The 27,300-nt window shown below is 39.8% G+C and overlaps 1 protein-coding gene across 1 annotated transcript in view; it reads right to left on the bottom strand.

The window, feature by feature from the left end:
* Positions 1 to 603: 603 nt before the first annotated feature.
* srbd1 (S1 RNA binding domain 1) overlaps positions 604 to 27,300 on the bottom strand; it is a gene marked incomplete in the record, with an annotated part of 63,488 nt that continues 36,791 nt past the window's right edge. Inside the window, 7 exon segments of the mRNA XM_042220297.1 lie at positions 604 to 1,805; positions 3,314 to 3,498; positions 7,593 to 7,742; positions 8,558 to 8,725; positions 10,638 to 10,744; positions 20,021 to 20,103; positions 22,364 to 22,455. Of these exon segments, the coding sequence (XP_042076231.1) occupies positions 1,513 to 1,805; positions 3,314 to 3,498; positions 7,593 to 7,742; positions 8,558 to 8,725; positions 10,638 to 10,744; positions 20,021 to 20,103; positions 22,364 to 22,455 (1,078 nt within the window).

The raw sequence follows: 27,300 nt of genomic DNA, 5'->3' as shown, positions 1-27,300 counted from the left end.
GGCCGTAGTGATCGATGTAGCGGTTCCGAATGACAGCAATATCAGGAAGAAGGAACACGAGAAGCTGGAGAAATACCAAGGGCTCAGAGAAGAGCTCGAGAGGATGTGGAGGGTGAAGGTAACGGTGGTCCCCGTGGTAATCGGAGCACTAGGTGCGGTGACTCCCAAGCTAGGCGAGTGGCTCCAGCAGATCCCGGGAATAACATCGGAGATCTCTGTCCAGAAGAGCGCAGTCCTGGGAACAGCTAAGATACTGCGCAGGACCCTCAAGCTCCCAGGCCTCTGGTAGAGGACCCGAGCTTGAAGGATAAACCGCCCGCAGGGGCGTGCTGGGTGTTTTATTATATATATATATATATATATATATATATATATATATATATATATATATATATATATATATCTATGATACATATAGGATAGATAGATAGACAGACAGACAGACAGACAGACAGACAGACAGATAGATAGATAGATAGATAGATAGATAGATAGATAGATAGATAGATAGATAGACATATAGATAGATAGATAGATAGATAGATAGATAGATAGATAGATAGATAGATAGATAGATAGATAGATAGATAGATAGATAGATAGATAGATAGATAGATAGATAGATAGATATGTTTAATATTTTAACTTCAAACCATCAACTGCAGATGAAACAGCACTAAGCAGAATTTCAGTCTGTTTGTTCAAATGGTTTTCTTTAAGGTATCCAAAAGTCAATAACAACTGCTAAAATCAGAAGACAAAGAACATAGAGAAGAACTGATTTTTCTTTTATTCAAGTAATAATCCAAGAGAATAATGAGAATACCAAGTATTACAAACATTAGCAATAGTCGCTCAAGTATGTCATATTCAGCATTACAAACAACTAAAGTGCAAATAATTGTGATATCATCTCACTAAGCTATCCAATCAGAGTCTTCGTTTCAAGATCAGAAAACATATTTCTGCCTTTAGTTCAGCAAACAGGTGTAGTGCTCTGTCCCGAGCAAAGCACCCCCTCTAAATGACAAACAGACTGAGAACAAGTCCCAAATGAAGTGTCCTAACTGTTAAACATGACTTGAAATTTTTGCTTTTATTTCTAAACTTGCAACAGCTGTTCACTGAAATTGATCATTTTAAAACTAGCCAAGTTAGGCACTAGTCACACAGGATTCGAGAGTGGTCGGCAACCATCTGGTGAGCACTGGTCATGGGGGGTAAAATGTGTATTCCCTGACTGGTTGTCAAGTTGTTGCCTGAGGAAATCAATTCAATTCAAGTGTTGGTTGCAGTGGAGAGGCACAGCAAGTTTTACAACAACTCAAATAGTCACTGCCACCAGCCTTCAGGAATTACTTGTCAGTGGGTCACAAAACAGACATTTTACCCTAAGAATCAGAGACTGCCAAGGGGGTCACTGACCAAGGTCTGTGTATCTCAGGCCTTAGCAGTTTAAAACCTGTAATTTTCTGTCACACTTCTAGTGAAAATCATAGGTATTAAGTGACTCTATTGCAAGACCCTGATCAGGTCCAGCCCAATCCGTCCCCTCTGAAGGTCAACATTCAGGACCCGGACCTCCACTCGTTCCCCAGGTCCTAGAGCCAGGCTGCGACGACGCTGGCTGACAGGCAGCTTGTCCAGGGTGATGTTGCTCTTGTGGATGAGGCCTGCACGGCCAACGCCAATATCTACAAAAGCCCCGAACAGAGCGGTGTTGTCCACACGGCCTGTCAGCACAGCACCCACCCGCAGATCACTCATGGACACAACGCCCCGCTTAAAGTCCGCTTGTCCAAAATCTGGGAATGACAAAAAGATAGCTAGACGCAAGGTGTGGAGCGATATCAATGACAAAATAATACACAAGTGGCAGACAGTCGAAGTGTTTGGGAGTAAAAAGTGGGATAAGGGAATGCAGAAAAAAATTGTTGATGAGGCAGACATGAAAAACATAACATTTCGAGCAGTCACTCAATACTTGTATCTACATACGTTTATCAGCAGTGTATTAAACCCCACTTTCCACTTTGCCTGCTCATAAGACCTGTTTCCTGTCTGTAACACTAACACAAAGGACTGTGCTCCAGGAAATAGTCCCGTCCAATTATCCTCCCAACAGCACTGATTTCATGCAGTAGTCTTAGCCCATCTGTTTATTCAGCTGAGCACTGGCTATGAGGCCAAGCATAGTGTACTGCAACCGAATAAGGCTAACCTGAGAATGAACTTTGAAGCCGCGTTCCTCAATTTTAAGACAAGTTAGCCAGCAATAAGTGGGTAGACTTGACTTCTTTCCTCTTCACATAAAATAGTATTTAACTAGCCAGTCTGAAAATAATTACTCTTTTGTACTTACATCTTTTTTTCCCTGTTTTGGGGAAGACCGTCAAAGAAAAATATGTTGCACAAATATTAAAGTGCTCTGTGCCATTTTTAATCAGGATTTGAGAGTTGATGCTGACTTATATTTCCTCATTATCAATAAATAGGCTGCTTAATCAAAAACAGAAGAGCAAGAGATGTGTCCTATTTTTTTCCTTGAGAAAACAAATTTGAGCTACAGCAACAGTTTGTAACTATGGATGGGGTTTTAGTGGTATGTTTGTATGTGCCTGAACTGAAGTGTTTCAGATTAAGGAGAAAAACAGAGTTCTTTGTGCATTTTGTATGTGTGTCTCTGCAAAGAGACGCTGCCCAACAACACAGTCTGTTGGACCCATCACACCCTGTCAGAAACACACTGCTTGTATTGTGGGGCTACAGGGAGGAAGCCACAGCACTGTCAGATCCTATCAAGTTACACTGCCAAGACATGCCTATTATAGTAAAGGCAAGAAAAGTCAGTGTGTGTCATAACTAGCAAGATTCTCAAAGAGCTGGATGAATACAAGTTTGATTTTCTATCAGTCAGTGGGGACCTATAAAGGACATCATGAAGGAAAGATGAGAGGCCAAGGGAAGTTACTGTGACTGATAGGCTGCAGATATGTGCAGTCTACAACATTTTTATACGATTCAAAATACTGATAGTTTTGAGATATAAGGAAAAAAAAACATGCATGATCAAGGGTATACATATGTTTCATTGGCTTTCTTCTATTTAAATACCTTTTAAATAACAAAGTCAAAGTAACATTTATGTAAACATATTAATGTCAACATCTCATTTTCCTATTAAAACCAAATTTTTAAAAAAAATGTTTATATGCATTAACATGTTTTTCCTTCAGCATTTTCAACACTGTCCTTTGTATTGTTCTTCTGATTGAATTGATATCAGTATATTAGTGAGTGGCCGGAGTCTTACTTTGTCGTATGTCAAACCCGGGGGGCTGCGTCAGGCCGTCTATAATGAGTTTGAGGGTCTCGGGTGTGGTGTCCAGGGTGCGGGCCAGCTCCTCTACACTGCTTGTCTTAACTTTGTTCTCCACACAGTGTTTCAGGGTTGTACTCCCAATTTGGTCCACACTCCCACCCACAAGAGACAGAAATCTGGACAGGAGAGACGTGCAGAAATTTAAGCTTAGAAATAAAACCACAAACCTACTTGACTTCATAGACCCTTACCAATAATAGATACTCATTTTTAGGGATTTAGAAATTCAAATATCATTATTATTTACTAGAGTTTAGTGTTCTACCGTTATACTGAAAAGGGAAAATGTTGGGATAATTTATCTATATTTCTAGCAATGTATTCCATAAACTAGCACAAAAAACATTTGGAAAACGCTTCACCACAATCGCTCACATGATGCTCCATCTCCAGTTTGTATTGCTAATTGCAAAGTGTCGCTACCAGTAGGGGAGTAGTTTTTGCAGACACGGCATTGACTGTGCAAACTACAAACAACCACCAAAGAACTTGCAAGGAGGTTTTTGGTTCTGCACCAAGTAACTCTTTTCAACCAGTTTCACCTTGTGACTACCAGCAAAGTCCAGAAACCACTTGCCAACTAGTCAAGGGAAGAAACACCCTTCCATTAGCAACAGAAATTTGCCAGGAGGGGTCACTGACCCATCTCTAGGCTTGCATGACTGGGGTCTAAGAGTAGATGACAAACAGTAAAGGTAAAAACAGAGAAGAAAAAAAAAGATGCTGGAAAAATGGAGGGGAAAAAAAACATATAAAGCTTATACAGGAAAAGTGAGCAGGCACTGGGGAAAAATAGGGAGAGCGGCAGAGGTGTGTGAGTAATTCGCAAAAAGTTGTGAGTTGTCAAGGTGGAGTTTTCTGTGTTGGATGCAAAAACACATATTTAATTTACCCCTGGTAAACCAGGTAAATCCTCATTGGGCTGTAAACGCTCTGACACCTTGTTTAATGAAACTGCCTCCACTGTGCTAAGGCTGGACTTCGTGTCTGTCAGCCACACTTTTATCACTTGATTCCAGCACGATGTCCCAACACATAATGTCTAGACAGTCAAGTCGCACCACTTCAAATTCACTGAGCCGGAGATATAAATCCAAACTAATTAGTTGCTCTCTGTACTCTAAACAGAAACAGTAACAAATTGGCATTAGAGCCAAAGTAGCGAGCAGGGTTTATGGAAAAAAAAGTGATGTGTGTGTGTGTGTATTATACATACTGTAAATATTATTTACAACAGGCACTTGGCATATTTGGTGATAGATGTGACTGCATTTGTTTCTATGCATGTGTTCATGTGTGGACCAGCTGGGTAACATCCGTGATAGATGTCGCTCACTGGCAGGCTGACGCCAAACAGACTCAGCAGCTGTCCACGACATGATGGACAGAACAGGTGGACACACACCAGAACACACACACAAACCTGATTCATACACTGTGTTGTTCAGAAATGTTCATTTGGCAATAGGAGGGACAGTACTGATGTAACATAAAACAGCTTGTGTACAAACTATGTTTGTGACAGCTGTGCGTCGAGAGGCCCCTGCCATCGAAGTCCCTGTCTAACGCCCAAAAGAGGGAAACAAGCGGACTCGATCTCTCAACACCAGTAAGCTTGATCGGTACAAAATAGTAGCTAAGTATGTGCCAGACATGACTTAGTGGTAAGGAAACAACACCTTCGGACCAAACTGGATATCTGTATAACAATAAGGTCTTCTCTCCTGTGCCTCTTTAATCTTCTTAACTTTCCAACCACATATCTTTTAACAGGAAAAGAAATAGTTGTGTCTTGATTGCTTAGACACATATCATCTAGACCCCCAGTTGGACTAAAGCCAGGAAAAGGCGGCTGACATATAATTTCTTACAGAAAGCAAGCAGGATCATTTGTAAAGCTTTTCTTTGCACAATGCAACCAAGTTTAATTATATCATTAAGTACAATTTCTGATATTTTAACTCTTTATATATATTATAGAGTCATTTAAGTCATGCAGTTAATATACGTTCATATAAGTTTTTTTCCTGCTCCTTAATTCATATATACACTGTGGTAGAAGTTCAAAATCCAAACTAAATGTATGAGCACACTGGTTGACTAGCAGGAATACTAAAATCTTAAAACCTAAATAAAAGCAAATAGAAGAGCACAGGAGAGATATCTTAGAATAGATTAAGTGGGTGGAGGGCCCTACTTGTAGGTGTGTGTTTCACATTTCATTTTTCAGTGGTGTATGTTAGTATTTAAGGGGTACCAGGAGTCCACAGGCCTCCAACACCGTTGGGTTCATACTTATATAATTGCTACCAACACTGTGCATGTATTTTGGTATGTGTGTGTGAATGTAGCGTTGGGTGGGCTCTAATATAGATTTTATCCAGGCATACAATCAAGGACCCACTCTGTCTTCAGTTATAGAAATATTAGGCCCTGACTGTTACTTATGAGAACAATATTCATCACACAGTGGAAACTTGCTGTCTCAAACCAAATTACAATTAAATATTTCACATAATGCACTCACAGAATTAGGCTTCACTGATTTTTTTTTATTTTTTTTTTTAAAGGTGGACAAATCATGTGTGTGCTCTTGTGTTTCTGGTTTTGTGTGCGTGTGTGTATATGGTTACAAAAAGGGGTGGATGTGTAGGCTGTGAGCAGTAATGGAGGATCCAGTTCCACTAATGCGATGAACATGATATTCCTTATACAGCATAAAGACACACAAACACACACATACACTAACACACACAAGCATTCCTTTACAATTCTCCCTCTAAACCTTGTTTTCACCATTTGTAGGTGAGGAGGAGAGAAAATCTTTGCGGTATCTCAGTGATGCTCTCACAGCTAATAATCTAATCAATTCAAGTTGATTAGATTATTAGTGATTAGTAGCGATTATTAGAGTTCTGATTTTGAGTCAGTATACAAATTAGTGATTTTCCAAGTAACTCTTTGATTATGAATATAACTCACCAAGACTTTTACAGCTATAATCTAAAGGTTTACGTAAAAAGACATCCAAACTAGCCCAATGAGTGATACACTCGTCAAGTAGTATGGTCTATTTCCAGATCACTGTCATACCCTGTGATTTTAAGTTTAGTGGAAGGTTACTTATTTTCTGGTTTGTCAAAATAAAAGAGCAAGAACTGACATGGCTTTCCATGTACTGAAAATCTTTACAGAGACAGGTGATGTGCTGGAAACCACAACACACTTTGGGATACTTTCAGAACCCATACTGAATGGAGTACATTCCCAGACTTGGATTATAATACAGCCATAACACCGGATAATGCATTTGCCAACACAGGATTAAGAATTCTGAACAGCAAGAGAAATAGAAAAGCAGAGAACGATTAGATGTCCAGTGAGAAATTTCAATTGTGGAGTTAAATTCTATGGGAAAAATGCTAAAGATATCTTTAAACGGTTGGTAATTCTGGTTAAAAGAAGTTTTAATGTGAGGCACCATTGAGAAAGTGACAGGGAGGGGCAGTGAGAGAGCTGAAAGTATGGACGAGAAACGTGTCTGCCAAATAAATAAATAAAAATAAAAGAGAAAAACAAATAAATGTAACTAAACGTGTGCAGCTCAAAAAGGAGTGCAGAGGGTATTAACAGAAGAGTAATGTGTGCTCTTATATTTTAAGACCTCTGATCCCCAATACTTCTTTGATGAACTACTCTCTAGTGCAGTCTGTATTGAACACACAGACACTGAAGTAGGAAGTTTCATACACGCAACATCAATCTATCTGCACGTGTGTGCACAGAGATACATCTCCCCACATATATGTACAGACACCATCAACAAGAGGAGAGCAATGCTTAAAACCACTAGTGTCAGAACTTATGTAGACTAAACACAGTTGAGTGACTACAGCTGGATGAGAGAGGGCCCCCTCTCTCTCCCTCCGTTTTGTGTGTCCATCTGTTACACACACACAGATGCTCAATGTGCTTCTGATATCAGCATCAGCAGCGCTAACAATCATCTCTCACACAAGGACACACACACCACAGCCAACGCCTCCTCTCTTGTATCCCATGTCTGCGTAAATCAAATCAGAGCCCTCCACCACTATAACCAACCCCATGTGAGATGGTGTCAAAATCAACTCCATCATAGCCTGAACATGCTTTAGCCAGTGGGGTGGGCTGCTGTTCAAGCGTCCGTGTGTGTTTGTGTGCACTGTACCTTTGTGCTACATGGTAGGACTCCGGGTGTATACAGGTCTGATCGAGGGGGTTAAATGAGGTTGAGACGTTGACACCAGTTTTTCCCTTGCCTTTCTTAGCTGCAGGTTTCTCGGGCACTTCTGGTGCCTGGTTAGATGATGATCTGACACTGTTTTGGCAAGAAAGAAATGCATTTTAAATCACCCCAGTATTCCTGCTCTAAGACTATATATTGTTTTATATAAACATTAAGGGAAACGAAAATCTATCAAGCCATGGAAACATGCTGCATTTTGCTTTACTGAGCCCTGTGAATTTTGCTTCCATCCAAATATAACAGCGGTACAAGTGCTTCAGGCACATCCCACTGGGAGGAGATCCTGCCGCAGACCTGCGGCAACCTGGAAACATTATATCTCTAAGTTGGCTTGAAAACGCACCGGTGGTTGGGAAGTGGGAGGTCTGAGTTGCTAGACTGCTTAGACTGCTGCCCCCATCATCTCGGAGGGAAAAATGTCGGAAATACTGAATGGATGGATATTTGAAATAATCCAAGTACACTGTCAGTATTTCCCAACACATTTGACACGATTATCTAGAGTAACTAAAACATTTTTTCTTTAGAATAATTTCTGCATCACCTCACACTCCTCATAAATCATAAATAACTTCTTCAACCCATCTCTGTTTTACATGATATACACGATACAAACTCTTGGATGGTAATTCAACTGTAATTTTTACTGCTTTGAACACTACGAACTGAACCCCATTGAGAAATTCTCAGAACTTGGGTGCAAGTTTATCTAAACTACTTGCATCGCTAAATAATACAAAATGTCTATGAATAAACAGGGCGTTTTAGCAGTTTGTTCCAACAGACCATTGCATGAAAAAAGACAACATTGTGAAACAGAATTTGAGTGTTTGTCTGCTTGCTTTTAGGTCTATCTATGTGGATATACTGTGTATATGAGTGTGTACCTGGATAGAGTTTGTGGGTTTATTCTAATGAAGCCAGCACACTGCTGGTAGGACTTGGGCCCCATGCCTTTGACCAGCTTCAGCTGCTCCCTGTTGATGAAGGGACCGTGCTGCTCTCTCCATTCTGTGATACTCCGTGCCCTTCCCGCATTTAAGCCTGCTACATGCCTAGGAGATAAAACAACAGATTGAAGGGAGAAAAATTACTCATCTCACAATATATTCAAACAACTTCTTAAAATTATTCTACACTAGATGCTAAAACAACAAAACAGAACAGGTAATTAAATAAGTAGGATCTCAAGCTTGGTTGATATCCATATAGGTTGTATAACTATGGGATCACCTATAATAACTCTACAGTATTAGGCTTAGACACACACACCCACACCAAACAAACAGCAGATTCTGCAACCGTGACCTGGCATTTAAGCAAGCACTGGAAACACAAGTGACACACATAAGCCAATATTAAGCATGTATATTTGTCCAGTTCAGGCTGAGCAAAGACGAGAGGTGATTTGAAACTCAATTAGGTCTGCTCTGTTAATGCCCACAGTGACTCACTCATGCTAAAGCATGTGGCTATGTCAACACTCAGCATAATACCTCAGTCATCAACACGTCTGTGTGTGTTTCATGTGCGTTTGTGCATAGCTTAACTTTGTGGAGGAATGGAAAACGCTCACTTGCAGAGCAGACAGGTAAACAGATGACCTGATGCCTGCCTTGCAGCTAATGCCAGCTCAATTCATACTGTTTGTCTCCACTGCAAAAAGTGTGCATATGAAATTTCTGCACTTCCTACTTTTGACTCATGTTTATACTGCACAAGTTGTAACAAATAAGCACATGTGTGCACAGTGTTCTTGCATGTTTCTTCTTCAGCATGTATGTTTCTGTGAGTTTAATTGTGTCCACTGTTCCTAATCCTCTTTGTTAATACCAGTCAGCCCAGTAAGTGGGCCAAGGTGTGAAGCATTAGTCTAAACAGAAAACTGGCAGGCCATCTGTGTTTTTGTGTGTGTAGATCATGCAATGGCCTGTGCATGAGTGTGAATGAAGCCTTGCCATGTTGTGACTGCAAAGGGAAAGTATGCCAGAGGTCTGAGCCCGTCTTCATCTCGTTTTCAGAATTTTGTCTCTGTCTGCATATATTTGTGCAGCACACAGTGGTTGAGTGCAAACATGCACTTGCTTGTGAGGACATGTATTAAATGTTTTTAGGTATGTTTGATGTTTTGATTCTTAATTATCATCTAACATTAGCAAGACAGCTCACTGGTCCCAAACGAGCTATTTTAATGCATCCCTAGTCTGAGTCTACAGCCACGCTCAGTAAGAACCCTCTTCTGTGACAACATAGGCAAAGAATCTTGCAAACATAAACTGTCTGTAAAAGACGGACACAGGCAATGTGAGTCCCACAGTTCAGTCTAAGCTGAGTATAATTCCCATTTTAGTGTTTAGAAACTGTACACGGTGAAACTGAGGGGCACTGCAAGATTATTGGCTAGTGACTTCTCAATCAAATCATATCAAATCACATCATACTACAACTTTTGTTTCCACTACAAATTGGGTGCAGAAGTTTGAATTTAATTTGGATTTTCTTTAATCAACACAGGCTCAAAAGCATACATACAGGTTCAAATGTGTACATACATTCACTTACATTTTTTTCTACAATGTCCTAACTTCACAAGATGATCCTGACCAAGAAAGAAGCCCTGCTCCAAAATTAACACCTTTGTACCAGCTGTCAAGCATGGTGGTGACAGCATCATGAGCTCAGGCTGTTTTACTGCTTGTGGTAATGGTATATTGCACAGTATATGGAATAATCAAGGAGGACTACTCTGAAATTCTTCCTTCAATTTAAGGTTAAGGCGGGCTAAAGCAGGCTGTTGCCAAGTGCATACTTGTTGTTTGATTATTGGGGTTCTCTCTGTGTTATTGGAGCGTCTCTACCTTACAATTTAAAGCACCTTGAGGTAAGTGCTGTTGTGGTTTGTCGCTATATAAATAAAACTGAATTGATTTTTAGAAATTATGCGATATGTCATTTTGGGTACTCTACCTCATCAGTATCTCAGAGCAGATGTTAATGTCCACACCAACAAAGCTCACACACTCCTGCACCACGCCATCCAATGCTGTCTTCAAAGCTCCAGCTGACACGTCATGCTAAGAGAAAAAAGAAACATATTAACAAAACCAGAGAATTTTTAAAGTACAGACACACACAGAGACAGAAAGACACATGGCAAAAACTGGTTAAGCAAAGAAAACAACTTTAAATCACTGCTTTTATCTGTGTGTGACAGCAAATACAGGAATTCTTAGGATTTTTCACACCTCTTTGGGACAGATGAACACTAAAAACTAACACAGCTGCATGTAGCTGTGCTTTCTTTTTTCCCATCCAAATCTGTTTATCAAAATATTTTAATGGAAGATTTTAACAGACTTCACTTGAGCGTGTTCAGGTTAATTCCCATATATTATATTCCATTTTCACCACATACTGCTACTTGATCTTGTGCTGACAGCAATACAGCAAATATGAGGCAAATTTTAAACAAAAAAGGGAGTGAGAAAACTGATTGACAGGAGAAGTACAGAAGTGAAAGGAAAATGTTTCGTTAGGCCTTTCTGTGATTTTTCCCAGTAATACAGTGTTCTTGTCATTGTAGCTCTCAGTCTATAAAAGTACCTCCAAATGAAACTTTCACATTTCTCATCGACCAGCCAATCAAACATTAAACAGGAGATATTTTTCAAAAGCAGTGGAGCCTGTTTTGTTTTTTTAAATGAGAAAGGTTGACAGCAAGAAAGGAAAGGAAAGAAAATTATTGTCAACAAACTACTTAAGTACACAACCAAATAATCTTAAAGAAATATAAGGTCTGGCAGTGAGAAACACGAAGCCCTGTGTTGTGGTTAAAATCCAGGAGTTCAGCTACAGGCTGATGTCTCAGCAACTGCTTGAGGATTAGCTGACACTCTAAACTAGACTACTGTTGGTCTTTGAATGTGTTTGTGTGCATGTGTATGTCTGTCATGTGCATGAACATGACTGAGACTAGCATGTGCTGTCCTGTAACATGATCAAGCTTTTAACAAACACTGACTTGTAAACAGATGACAACAAGAGCAGCTAGCAAACACACCCTCTGTCAGCAATAACAGGATAGGAGGACAGATGAGGATAGAGGAGGGAGAGCGCGGTAGACAGAGAACACATGGGGCTCCAAAGTTTTTGCTTGGCTGTTGTGAACTACAATATGTAATTTCAGCACAGAACCTCCAATACTTATCACACATTTTTATGCTATATAGTTACAAAAATATTTCTATCTTGTTATCTTAAGTTAGCACTTAGCCTACAACAGATGTAGCTTTGCTCAGCAGACAGAGGATGACTTACAGCTAAAAGACAAAGTAGTACTGGAGAAAAACAGCATCTACAATCTGTTCTTTGTAAGTATAACCAGAGGCCTTTTGGAGACAATAATTAAAAAAAATTCCGAACAGGAACAAATAAAACTACGAATGATTTATGATTTCTGCTGAGTGGCTCTAGAAGCAGAAGCTCACAGGAGAAAGAGAAGACAAGGAGGAGGAAATCACCTGTCACACCAGAAAAGAATTTTCTCACGTGAGAAAGTTGGAGGTGCATAAGGTAGTGTGAGTTTTAACCTGCAGGAAAAATCCACTGAATGTGTTCTTAGATTCTTGCTGAAACCTTATACGGGCATGAGAAACACTAGAACACTTTAGGTGCTGCTTGGTTAGGGATGGGAACACTAAAAATGTAGCTTAATAAGCATTTATAGTAACTTCCCAAAAGTAAACAATAATCATAATAATCACATTTACACTTGAAACATTGTGACACTGCTCAATAATAATAGATATTTGCATAACAAATAAGGGACTGCTACACAGAAAAGGATATGCAAATATGTCGTAAGGAAGAAAGTAACGAAAAAATACAGGTGAAGAAAAACAACTGTACTAAACAACTGTGATTTCAGAGCTGGAGTGAAAGAGTTCTGCTCTATTAAACATCCACAATCCAGTCCGTGTGTTTCCGCTTCAACACCCAGGCAGCAGAGGCCCGCATGGCTCTGCGTCACAGTTTACAGTGGCGCTAACAGCACCAGTGAAGCATGTCATGCTGTATCTTTTTATCTATCGATCCACGTGTCACACTTTGTGAGGTATGTTTTCTATCTGATTATGCAACAGACGAGTCAAATAAAATGGCACGATCACTATTTTTAAGCTGCAAATTCTAGCTTTAGAGGGATGCACTGACCTAGTGTTCTTCTATTTTCATTTTATATTCAACTCACCTCGAGGTACACACTAACTAAAGAACATTAGAAATCACTTAATGCAGATTTTCCATCTGAGCCATCTAGATCATTGCTAAATGTTCTTCGTAGTATTTAGATTAGAGCTGTAAGGTGATGTGGAAGCATAGAGATGGTTTGCCAGACAAAGCTATATATGCTACTATCTCTTTGAAAATCACCTCCACTCCCTCATTCCTTCGTCCCAACTCCCAGCACCCAAACCTCAAATTCATACAGAACCAATGGAGTGGATCCCTATGTGAGAAGGTTATGTTTGGATTGGTCGGAAACCAGCCAAAGCCAGCCAACCAATACAAAGGAACAAAGTGCTTCTTTCTGCACCTCAAGTACTTAAACACTGTTGAGTTACCACATGTCAATCAGAGACAGTGAGAGAAGCACAGTGATGAAAACTACAAAAGAGACAAAACAAAAAGGGTTTTTTAGAGAGGTACTTTACTGATAAAACCTAGAGTACCTTGTCATTTCGACATTTATAAAATTGAAGTGAACCAGAAGGTGAGTAAACCAGAGAGGGAAAGGGGACTGACAGTAATGAATGAATGTCTTTGGACAGCAGGCTGATCGTTTATATGAAAGAAGAAGAGCCTGAGGGATGTAAATGACAGAAGGTTAACTGTGAGACTAGAAAAAGTTGCATTTCCTGCGAAAATGCAGTGTGAATGCTGTGTAGTGGAATCTGCTGAAAACAGCAGAAAAAGCAAAACTATCAGCTGAAGAGAGTTGTAGAAGCTGAAGTGCTTGCTGAAAATGGCTGTATTTGAAAGGGTACAGTGAAGAGTGTCAAGAAAGAGTGCATGCAAGCAGGGGAACATGTGCGGCAACCGCCACAGGCAGGATTTGAATCTTCGCCACCATATCTCACGGCAGCTGATCATCCCACTGAGCCAAACCACTTTCGGTCTCAACCAGAAATATGATGAGAGGCAAAATGTCCACTGTGCAGAAGAAGCTGAATTGTGCTGAAAAGAGGTGAAGAAGCTGAATGTTCAGCAAAAAGAGACAAAGAACCTGAAAATTGTGCTGAAAAGAGCAGAAGAGGCTGAAAATTCTGCTAAAAAGAGCAAAAGAGAATGAAAATTCTGCTGAAAAGTGGTGAAGAAGATGAAATTTGTGTTGAAAAGAGTGGAAAAAAAAGTTGAACTATTAACTGAAAAAAATGTTGCCATAAGCGGGATTCGATCCCTGCCCTCCTGCTCTGAGAACGGCTGCTCATCTCACTGAGCCAAAACATGGCTCAGCCAGGCAAGCAAAACCAGTGATCACACTCGTAATGTGGTCCCATTCAGCAAAATGGGCCAAAAAATGGCATAAAAAGCTTAATATCTCAAAAAGTATAAAAGTTGTGAGGACCAAAAGATATAGCAGGAATTAGCAGAAGGAGCGGAACAGAGGGAGTAGTTAACCAGCAAAGGTCTGAGCAACTAGAATAATAAGGTAGAAGAATAAAGAGAAACAGGAACTCAATAGTGTGAATGCCTGTGAGGCATTCACACAATAAAGAATAAAGAGAAACAGGAACACAATAATTAAGATCAAATGTCTGTTGGGTTCCAAGTGTTGTATTCAAACTGAGACACAAAGGCTTATACTCATGTATTAATTCTTGTAATGTGGGAAGCCACAAGTCAGTGAATGTTGTCACATCTACCAGAGGTTGATTAGTTAAAACTGTTTATAAATCAACCAGAGCAACAACTAAGGTATGCTGCCTCAGCAGCAGCCATGATTCCAAATTCTGCATCACCAAACTCAACCCCCACCCCTTCACAGATCTCCTCCCAGTTGTCAACAATCCACAATGTACTTGGCACCAAAGTGAAGTTGGGAAAACCAATTTTGAAGACAGACAGATAGACAATGGAGTGAAACTGCTGAGTGACGTCATTCAGTTTCACATAATAAGTGAACTATGTACAAATAAACAAGGCTATCTGAAGGTCATGATCTTGACTGACAGCACTTTTTAAGGCCTCTGAGACCTTTATATGTATTCTACATATGGAGCCTTGGCTGAGTATGCTTGTGTTTGTGGATGCAGGCATTACTAATGTTTTAGGCCCCTAAATGTGGTCACAACAATTACTTTATGAAGGTCTAAGACAATATGCAGACTAATCAGTGACTCTTCTCTACAGGCATATTATGAAACTTGTCTTTCTTGAAGGGACAAAAAGCAAGTCTTCAATATAAAAATAAATTTTAATAACCATTTTTAAGATGAATTTTAGGGTTAGGTTACAGGTTAGGCAAGTAGTGCATACAGTTAAAGTAGTTAAAGCGTGGGAGTGTGCATGCACACACAAGAGTGATCATTATGGAAGCTCAGGAAGTTAAGTAATAGCTATCAGGTCTTTGTGAAAGGTGATAGAAAATCATAAAAACATGTCCTTGCCATCATATCACTTTCGGGTGCTGATGAATGACTGGCATTTAACGACCTAACCAAGCACATACTCGTGTGCACAAACACATGCACGGTCACACATTACCCGAGGGAGTGCAAAACAGAACATGAGAAAACTAGAACAGAAAGCACTTCAAGAGAGGCACAGGAAGTCTCATCTATCATAATATCATGTTTGAGAATTTGGACAAAATACTCTATTCAAATGTTCCATTAACAAAAAGATTAGAGGCAATGTTTGCATTTTGTTTAATATAGATGAAAAATTAAGGACACAGTTGATTTAAATCATCATTTTAAGAACCAAAAAAATGCACCTTTCCTCCTCTCTTTTAAATAGTTTATTTCTTATTTGACAATTCTGCTGTTTGCTCTTGTTAACTATGAGGTTTGTGTGCTTTTTTCCCTTGAATATCCTACTATATAAACTAATTTTGATATAAAAAGGTAGCAATTACAAAGCACTTACCAAGAAATTTAAACAAGGGAAAGTAAATTGTACAACCTTAAAATAAGTAGCCTGGCAGCCAGATATGTATTATTTATTGCAGAATAAGAAGATATTTGGCACAAGCCTCTGTAAATCCATTATACAAACAAAGATGCAAGGTTTATTCATTTAACACCCTGCTTAAATGCACAAACACTCAAAAACATGCTTGAACAAATCTAAAGGAAATCATTAAAATAGTATCTCCTAATGTTTTTGGCACCTTCTGCCAAGTCTTAAAGAGCTTACTTTTTTTTTCCCACGCTCCAAAGCGACTAGGCAGGAACTATCAATCACTGTCAAGCCTTCATTTTTATTCTTCTTCTTTCCCTGTGCTCTGCCTGCTCCTGTCTGCCCCATAGGCACTACCATTCAAGGGTGAAAAACATGCCAAAGAAGTCACAGACACTTTCTTTCTACGCACACACATATCACTATGGGAAAACAGGCTTTGGTGTGAGAGTGACATCACTAGCACAGCATGCAGGCTAAAACCTCATATTCAGTCAAGCAAATCTGAAAGTCAGTGCAAATGTTCCTAAAAGAACACAAACTTTAGATTCCTTCAGCTACATGAGATGGTATTCTCTGCCATTTACAGTCTATACTCAGTACATGTTATATGGCAGTGGCATATCATACCACCTGCTCAACCACCTCAGCCGAAGCCACTCAAACATGTCTGAGAGCACGAGCTGTCTGTTACCCTTCAATGACGATTTTGGACCTAAAAAGGGAGCACTGAGTACAACCAGGCTATGAAGACAGTACTTATACTTGTGGTGTGTGACCCAGAGTTAAACAAATTGTTCATCCAAGCATTGCTGGAGCACTTGCTAGCTGCACTCCATAATCTGGCAGAATCAGCAAACGTTGGATGGTAATCCAAGCCATCTGCCACTCACCCCCAACTGGTCGCGGCAGATGCCTGCCCCTCCGTGAGCCTGGTTCTGCTGGAGGTTTCTTCCTGTTAAAAGGAAGTTCTTCTTTCCCACTGTCACCAAAGTGCTTGCTCACAAGGGCTCAAGGGGTTTTCAGTTTCAGTTTTAATATGTGACAATATTGTGCAGGCTCACGAAGAGGTACAGGATTAAGTTACTTTACTTATTGCTGTACAAAAGTATTAAACAGTTACGTTACTGTTAAAATTTCCAGGGAAAACACTTCCTAGGTTACTTTTGTGCTTACATTTGACTTGTGCTGTGTCACTGTATACAATGCTGTGTCACTAGTATTGCACTATAATGCTGCTGGCGGCACCTTGTGGCAACAGATTCACACTTTCGATGGCATCAATTTGTTCACACTTATAAATGCTGCCTAGAAGCTGCGATCAGTATTTTTTTTTCTACATCCTTATAAATATCATTATCTCAGATTTCCTTGAAATATTGCACTATAATTTTGAGGTTGTATTACCCACTCCTAACACGTTGTAGTATTTGAAAGAAAACATGAAATTAAAGGAAGGCAGATGAAGGGCATTAGTTCAGGTGTGTGAAGAGTTTTACAAAAAGTTAGAATTGGAAGAGAAAAACAATCAACAAAGGTGAGGGGAAGAATGACAGTTTCTTTAATATCCGGCTGGCGGGTAATGTTTTCTTACACAGCAGTGTGCGTCTGTGTGTGTGTATTTTCCAGTAGTTCATTTCACATCCCTGGGGATTTCCCAGCTGTCAACAGACCATAGCTACATAAAAAGGTGACTGACAGATGGAGGTCTGGTTCAAAGGAAAGTTAGTGTCTAATTATTAAAGAACAGAAGACTCCAGCAATGTTTACACACTTAGTTTTCTGTACTGTGCCGATGTGTAAGTAGCCTTTTAAATGTCAGTGTCCTGTTAAAGCTAATGACACTGGCTCCTCATTCTGACATGTTTCTGGCTTTTCAGCATTCAAAAAAAAAAAAGGAAAACTGTCAGCCAGCGGATCCACAGTGAAAACAGCGTTCCCACCCCAATACTTGCGTCCAATCTGATTTTAATGGGCCTCACTTCTTTAGCCCTCAGCTCATTTCCGTCTTTCCCTCAGAGCTGTCACTCACTGGGTCAGCAGGGAGAGAGAAAGAGAGCGCATGCTGTGCCAGCTGTCTAGAGTTACATCTACCCTTATGCTTTTTGGGTCTAATGGCAATAAACTTTCCGAAAGCTCAAAAGGCCATATAAAAGAACTTGCTAGAAAACAAACGCATGCATGACTGCCCTATTCTCACACATATACATTCACGTATACACCAATGCAAATGTATGCACACACATTACATACTGACTCTGAAAAAGGATGGGAAGAAAGTGTGTATGCTTTGCGTGAGCTCATACACAGGTCAAGATGATGTCCCATCTCATATCTGTCAGCACCCAGAGTTTATTTACTCGGTAAGATTAGCATTTGTTGACCTAGTCACATGATCTGAGAGCGGGAGGTGCAGAACCCTGAGCACCCTAGAGAGTCAAGATCAGGACGTGATGAGAGACACGGGCCTGTGACCTAACACACACAGCCATGCACACAATCATTTGAACAATATGACCTCCTCCTTTTACTTTCAAATGTTAAATTTTTCCCATCATTCCTTTACTTTGACTTTTGTCACCCTCTGCTGTTCTTTTTAACCCCCCTCCCTTCCTTCTCTTCTTCCACTGGTGAATTCTTTTTCTTAACACTGAAATATTAGCCAAAGCAACACGTGAAAATGCTTCTTACGCTCCTTGAATGACAGCTCTTGAAATAACCTTGATAAAAGATATCAGTGTATTACTTAGTTACAATTTACCCTGTACAATACTGACTTAGTGAGCAGAAACCTCCTCTCAGCAGATAAACAGCACCTCGTCTGTTAGTTGATGAATGAAAAACCAACTGATAACAACTTCAGTCTCCTTTTTACTAAGCCAAAAGCAAAAATTCTTTTTCATCAATGACAAAAATATCTGCTTTTTTAGCAATTAAAATTAAATTAAATTAAAAGTTAATCAAAATAAAGTCAGTCCTACAGTGCATCAATTCTTCTCTCTCATCATTTCCCAGTGATTAAATGGGCTTCACATTTCTATTACAAAGAGGAATTCCACCAATTTAACACTAGACCTGAAAACTCACTCAGCCTTACAGTACATCAGCTCTTCTCTCTCATCACTGCCCAATAATTAAATGGTCCTCACATCTTTATCAGGAACAGGAATTCTACCAATTTAACAATATAACTGAAAAACAACTGCTGCAAAAAAGCACTACATGTTCTGCAGTTTACACCCTCTCTTCTACATGCTTTAACTATATCCAATAAAGCCTTAAAAAGAACTTTATTATTACTTTTTTTTGTAGTACATAGCATCTAATAGTGGATCCATCATGTACAGCTGACAGTCGTTTATTGTGACCTTATTGTATTTGCCTGTGTCATCCTCATTCTTTTCCGTTTTCTACTTATTTCCATCTCCTCATAGCCTTTTCTTCCAAGACCACATGGAGAACAATACTGCATTCATAGCTGATGCTAACAGTAAGCTCACTGACATAATGCTCAGATTGCCTTTCTCGCACAATTACATACCCACTCGCAATGCAGAAAACCAACACTGAGCCAACTCCTGCTTCATACACATGCATGCGCACGCACACACACACACACACACACACACACACACACACACACACACACTGGAAAGAGTATAAAAGAGTTGGCAGTGCACACAAACGGACAGAGAACGGCAATTAAACAAGCAAAAACAAATGTCCAAACATACGTCATGCCTGATCTCCATTAATTGAATTAGTCATCCTTAGCATCATCTGTTGACACAGCTCTCAGCCAAGTTTATCTTCTTTGTCCCTGCTTGCCTGTTTTGCCTTTTTTCCTCATCCCTCTCATCGCTTTTTCTTTTTAGGACTCAGTTACGTTTCTGCTCTCTTGGTTTTGCCTAAAAGATAAATGTCGCACCTAAACTCTAGTAACAAGCAACTTGTGCTTTGGAGGATGAAAGGATAGAAATGCAAATGCATGATTACATTATTGTTGGTATGAAATATTTGATCTGGACTCTCCTAAAAAGACCATCTTTGATAACTAAAGTAAATACGAAACATAAAAATAAAAATAAACATAAGTGCCCTATTGTACACCTGGAATATTTGTCTTCATTGACAAAAGCAGACAATCAAAAAGCTAAAAGCTAACTTACCTGATATGTTCCAATGCCTATGTGTTTGGGATCAATCTTCACAAGCTCAGCCAGCGGATCTTGGACACGTCTTCCAATCGACACTGCCATCACACACACACAGACACACACACACACACACATGAGATACCTCTACGTCTCATGGGAATCTGTGGTTTGTGTTTTTCATAAACTTGGTATTTGACTCACAGTTATTGAATATGCAAATCCATAGTAGTATGCGTAATTACTCGATATGCTAATTGTCTGCATATTACTGTGTTGGCCTGAGGGCAGGCCAAACCTAATTGTCATTCCTCCACCCCCACTAATAATAATTAAAGCTGGCATTCAGCTGGAGTTGCTGCACCTGTCATTTAGCTTGCTGATAGACGTTTGAGCCATGAACCTTTAAAAACACCAATTTATCCACTTCTGTGCCCTCAGGCAAAAACAGTCAAACGTAGCACACAAACAAATACACAATACTCCTCAACCAACGTTGGGCTTGTTTTATGACAGAGTCTTTAAGGTTTAGATCACACGTCTTTTCTGATTTTCTAAATGACAAAGAGAAAAATTACAATAATCGTATTCACATACACACGGCATTTCCCCACGAGCACACACCAAGCGGAGAAGAATAACACAACCAATCAATTGTGTACTTACATAACCATGGGCAAGACAAAGGGGATGCCAGCTCTGGGCGTTACCGTACACTGTTATGTCTTTTCCATTTATATAATTTTTAAAAAGAGAAAAAGCAATATATACATAAATATTTTTAGTAGTTTGAGTTTCCTTAAAAAATAGAACTTAAAAAAACTGCTATACTCCCCAAACTTTGGCATCACAACACAATTATGACCAACGATTTGCTCATCCATTGATCAATTTCAGGGAACAGTTTGTCCCTTCATTTGTCCTTCCTTTCCTGCCCTATCCACCGTTTTGTGTATGTAGTATGCTGCATGGGATGCATCAGATTCTGATCTTTGAGGTGGAAAAGGCAGACAAAGGGAAGAATAGGATGTAAGAGAGGGAGTATGTCTGGAATCAATGGTCCTCCTCTCTCTCCTCTGGCTGCGGCAGGAGCCTGCTGCCTGAGATAATATTTAGACAGGGATGGAGTTTCAACCTTAGCCTTGCTCAGTACACCACCAAAACTCTCCTATACTCTTTCCATTTATTCCGTCTCTAACCCCCACCCCCCCCTCTGAAGGGAGGTTATTTGTAAATGGAGTCCAGCAGAACTCTCCAGCACTTATTGAAAGTTTATGAGCCAAATACAGTACTACAAAAATGGGAAGCAATGAAGAGCACAACAACTGACGAAGGCCCTGGCCAGACACATTACTCAGGAGAAAACGGAGACATCCAGCCTTCTGGTGAGACACTGATGATGTGGCTGCACAGTTTTTGTTGCAGAGCATGAACTGAGAAAGAAAATGAACTGCTCGCACTCCTCTCAAACATCATTACTCTCAATCAGATCATGAGCTGAAAAAACTTGATTACAACAGGCCAACTTTTAAAGAGATGCAGCATGTCTGCAATGAGTGACCGAAAACCAGTTAGTGACAGCAGTCCTCTGATCAGAGGGGAGACGGGAGGAGCAGAAATAAGTGGAACAAAAACAGTAATCCCTGGAAATGGGTAAAATATTACCTATTACCACTAGGTGTCCCTAATCTCACAATAATCAGTGTAATAAGTCAAAACACCCCCTGCATACAGTGTTACACAGCCATTCATTTAGACTAAGGCAATAGCAAAGATACCCCCGAAAGCCAAAACAGACACACACTGTTATTCATGGTGTCGAGGCTTAGCATCCAAATATAAATTCAGTAGATTTCTTGAGGTTTTCGTTATGGGTATAAATATGGCTCTCTGCAAGTGCTCTGTGCTGCTGACCACAGGATACTAGTGAGGAATAATCCAGCCTTGGCTGATTTATGGTTTTTATAGAGGAAGTCTGCTGGAAACATTTATTCTCCAAAACTCAGTGTGATTCCTTTATATTCTACTGTGTTTTCAATGACGTAGTATGTGCAGAGAGTTAGGAAGAATTGGCAAGGGAGGCAGAGAGGTAAAGCAAAGTTAGGGCGACAGAGGAGAACCAAAAAGCAATGCCAGAAATTCACTGATGTATGAAAGCATTATGAAAGCATTATGCAAAAAAAAAAACAAAAAAAAAAGGTGGAAAACAAAATTGAAGCTGAAACCAGTGGACATACAGCTGTTCCTGACTACCAAATTTCCAACCTTATTCATATTGCTATCCACAAAAACAACACATTAAACCAGGAAAAATCTACTTGCTACTTGACAACAATCAAGCTTTGCAGCTTGGTGTACCTGCACTCCTAAGGTTAGGGTCCAGGTCTGGCATCTCTTGGACTGCCTCGGGACTCACACTGTAGATGGATGCTCCTGCCTCATTGGTTATACTAGGGAAGATATGGGAAAGAAAGAAAAGTAAGAGTTAGAAAAGTAAAGGATGTCTTTGGGAAGATACTGGCAGAGATGTACAAAGGAAAAAGGGAAAACATACAGGTTCGACAGCGGGGGGAAGGTGAAACAGAGGTGAGAAAGATGGGTTTGCATAGGGAGAAAATTGTGAGTTAAGGAGAGGGAGGAGGAAACTAATTAAAACAGCTATTACTACTTGAGAGACATCATCATAATTAAACATGACTTACATCTTTAATAATGTACTTGAAAAGTCCTTAAAACAGTTACTTTATTTGACTCTAGTTACCCCCTTTGTAGCCATGACAAGCCAAAATAGCATCATGACTAGTAGTCCTGCACCCTTAACATTAAGATCTCAGTTACAGTCTTTCAAATGCCTTTAAGTATTCTGACACTTGGCAGCAGGTGTAAAAAAACAACTTGCACTCCAAATACATGTATGAGTCACTGCCTCATGTACCTATGAATACTTAACATGTTCAGAAGTTAGCGAGTCAGTTGGGTGATTGAGTCAATTTGCCCACTGTATGGTATGCACTTTAGGCAACTATAAATTCACAGCCATACATTTTTCTGCATATATGATTCAGAGTACGGTCACTTTTCCACACTGAACTCTCACAAAAGAAAGTGTGACTCAGTAGTAAGATACCGAACCTCTTTACAGCAAATCGTGTGGCACTTCTGCCATCTAGTGGTAGTTTTGGTGCACTGTTTGCCAGCCTCTATAGAGTATTACGGTACTATAGACAAGGGATGTCAAACTCACTTAACCTCGTGAACTACACACAGCCTATTTTAATCTTAAGTGAGGCATAGAAATGCTACTTCTCTTTCTGTCAGTGTAAAGAAACATAACTAAACATTTAATCCCTGAGATGTCTCAACATAACAAAAAAAAGTGCAATTTCAACAGCACGCTTCATTTTTCTACGTGATAAATGTGTGAAATTACAGAAAAATAAATAATTTTACAGACTGTCCTTTATTTATAAATCGAAAAGTTTTTGTTCATTCACAACAAAATGTGAAATTTATATAACAGAAAGTGACAAACATATTAGTAATTTAGTAGTTTATTAGTTTTATTAGTTTATCTATTACTTAAATACTTTGGTGCATTATAAGTGTCAAAGGGGTAGGTCTATATCACTAGGGAACAAAAGGAAAAGCTGTTAATGTAATCAAAATACAATTAAAAGTTCAAAATGCTGCATTCATTCACATTTTCCAAAGCCATGTCAGGACTGAGACATGATGTCAGACATACCAAGTTTCAACTAAGTCCTAAGTAATATAATTATTCTTTCTGCCCAGTTATCTATAAATTTAAGTAACATTAAAAAAATCCATTTACATGTTGCTGCAGAAAGAAAATCGTTAGAATTATGCATAAAGTTAGAAAATAAAACCAACAGTCTGCCTTAATACTTCACATAATTAACCATTAAATAAACTTTTAACGACTCAACTGAAGTCAAGGTCTTTGACAATTCCAGCATTGTTATATTTCATATATATCTTATAATTAAATTCCTGGCAATATAAGGTTAACATGCTACGAATTATACAATTTCCCTGTTAATGCATTCAGTCTAAAGTAGGCTGCTTATCATCCATCACCACACTTGTAAGATGGTGGTACAACAAAGCCACTGATACCCATGTTAATGTTGGTGACACACAAATGAAACTGCCAAATTGTTTAGTCCTCCTATTCTCTTGAGGGGGACTTGGAGAAAGAAAGAAGGGGGAGTTCCCTCAGGGCTAACCAATATGACAAGAGGGTCGTCCCCTCCCCTATGTCCAAAACTAAGGTCTTCCATAGTGCGCTCACACACACAAACACACACGCGTGCACATATACTATCCCAGAGGCCTAGACCTTGCTACAACAACCTTGCCAATTATAAGTATCTCATTAATGAGGAGTGGCAGAGGCCGTCTGATGAGAATCGCATTTAAATTAACTTGTCTGTCCACCCTCCCTTTTTCTTTCTCCTTCCCAATATCTTTATTCAGCCCTTTCTCCATTACACTGTTCTTTTTGTTAACCTCCCATCCATCGCGCTGACAGCTGACATATCGCCATGGTGACACTACTAACGAGCAATGGCACATGACCTTCAAGGAGGTCAAAGCAAAGCTGGTCATTAACCTGACACACATGGGCTCGCGCAGAAACATGCAGGCTTGCAGAGACACAAATTTACATGGTAGATAATGCAGATTAAGACCAGATTAAGATTTCGCTTATATAAACAAAATCATTCACTATACCTAAATCTCAATTTTCCAACAGCAAATGCAAAGGGCCAAATAATTATATATGTATTTATATACATATGAATGTGTATTTCCCAACCCTGATCTCTCTCTCTGCCCCCAAAACAGAGTGGGCAGGTCAATGAGGTGTAGCACCTACACCGTTTGTTTTTCAAGAAAAATTACAACAAGAGAGAGAGAGCGATGCTGTAGACAGAGTGAAAAAAAATGATGGTACAATGAAGCATACACAGGACATATGAAAGTTGAGAATAGGGTGAGAGAAGAAAGCAAGGCCACCAGCCCCTATCACGTCTGACTTAATTAAGGCTGCTGCTGGGGCATCTGGGTAACCACTGTCATAGATACAGCTCTGAGCCCTCATCGCCATAGCATCTATGACTGCAGCCATAGTGAGGGGATCGCCCTGGCAGCCAGCAGAAGGTCATCTGTGGTTGGATGGTGGATGAATGGACAGATAACACACACACACACACACACTCTCTCTCTCTCTTTTGTATACAAAGTCACTGGTTGCCTCTTGGTGTGAAGCAATGATTTCTGCCCCTGTAGGGATATCGTTCACTCGCATGTTCATTTGCTCTCTTAATTGTACACAAACATAAATATAGACTTGCCTTTAGCCATGCCCTTTCCTGGGGGAAAGTCACAAACTCAATGGTCCACACACACACACACACACACACACACACACACACACACACACACACAGCTACTCCTCAAGAAAACAGAACTGTTATTAGCCACAAAGCCCCAACTCAACAACTTGAAGAAAGGGATGCTGTAACTGAATATCTGTCTATTTAGATGTTTGTTGTTTAGGCCCTATGGTTTTATATTTCACTAGTCTGATATTTCTCTTTTTAATTTGGAAATACCCTTACACTTGAGATGCTTCAGTTCACATAATTGTTGCCAATTTTGGAATGTTTTATACCAATTATATGCTTTTTTCATAAAAGGAATCAATAACAAAAATCAGTAGACAGGAGTGCTTTGCCTCTCACACTTAAAGGAGCTGTAGCACCAACAGTCCGCACACAGTCAATTACCAGCAGGTGCAGTCACTTAAGAGAGTAAATCAAGTAAAACATGCCTAGTAAAGAATATATACAATATATATGTGTGTAAAATACATAATATGACCAAATGCTGATGAATAAATCCCCCAAAACTGATTCTGTTTATCTGGATGTAGCCTTGTCAGTGGGAGAAATGATGAATTTAAAAAAGCATTCTGTGTGCTGCAAAGATTAATACCTTTGAAATCACTGATTTTGTAATTCAGCTGGACAACTAACCTAAACCTACATCCAAAGCAGAGATATTTTTTAGAATGAAGATGAGGGATATAACTGCCAAAAGTCAGTCACTTGAATTCAGCAAGACTTTGCATGCATTTCACTTGCTTAAAAGAGATCCCATATAGAATGCGAGTGTAGGTGGCTGCAATCTGCTGCTTAATATGCAAAAGAAAGCAGCAAAGGGTACTGATCTCCAATACCTTTCTCTCTGTGTTAATGATACCCAGTCAAGCTGAAGTAGAAACCTTCCTATTTACTGCTTTACTTAAATATGGTAAGGAAAAGACAACGCAAACTTTGTTGCCCAAATATGTCTAACCTGGACCATGTTTTCTATTCCAGCAACTGTGTTTGTGTTCAAGATACTTGGATTGGCCTCATTTTATTGCCTCAGAATGAGCTGTAACATCAGATGTTGTCACCCAAAAATAAATTTGCACGCGCACGCGCACGCGCACACACACACACACAAAAACACACACAGTAAGTTTCTCTGTCCCAGCTGCTCAAACAGCTTCGTTCCATTGTTCAGTCAGCTGCAAAGCTTGACCTGAGGGAGACAAATTGAGGGATGCGCCATATCGCACTCTCTCTCTCTCCCTCTCTCTCTCACACACGCACACACACACACACACACGTCGGTTCTGAAGACAATGACATTTTTCACAGAGAAAAGCGTCCAAATGGCAGGTGTCAGAGGCCGTCAGTCTCTTTCGAGGCGCTAGAAGGCAGGCAGCCGAACGCACACACACATAAACTCCAACTGCCAGTGTGAGGCATGTCTGAAAAGAGCAAAGCCTCACAGACACTCACGTCAATCTGGTAGCAGGAAAGGCCTGCACTTGTGTCATACACAAAAGCATACACAACCACATGCAAACACGCAATACACACATGGCATGTCACACACATTCATCACACATTTTTGTCACACAAGACTATTGTAGGGAACCGTGTAGCCCTAGGGTGAAACGTGGGGAAGAAGGGACCGAGGCTGGCCACCAGTGAGCACGGTGGGAGGAGCGACAGGCCTGTGGCTCCTCAGAATGAAAGTGGCAGATATTTACTGTTCACCACCTGCAAATGCCAAGTCCTCAACCCAACCCAAACCATCTGTGACTATGTTAAGCTAAAAAAGTCCAAATAAACCTTCTTCAAAAAACAATACTGCTTGAATTATTTGTTTTTTTACAAGCCATTTACTTCAGTAATGGAAAGAGCAAAATATCT

This window comes from Haplochromis burtoni, unplaced genomic scaffold (genome assembly GCF_018398535.1).
Source record: "Haplochromis burtoni strain Fernald_Lab_line unplaced genomic scaffold, NCSU_Asbu1 Contig_46, whole genome shotgun sequence".
Taxonomy (NCBI): Eukaryota; Metazoa; Chordata; class Actinopteri; order Cichliformes; family Cichlidae; genus Haplochromis; species Haplochromis burtoni.
Note: the sequence above shows the minus strand (reverse complement) of the source record. Positions and strands in the feature narration are given on the sequence as shown.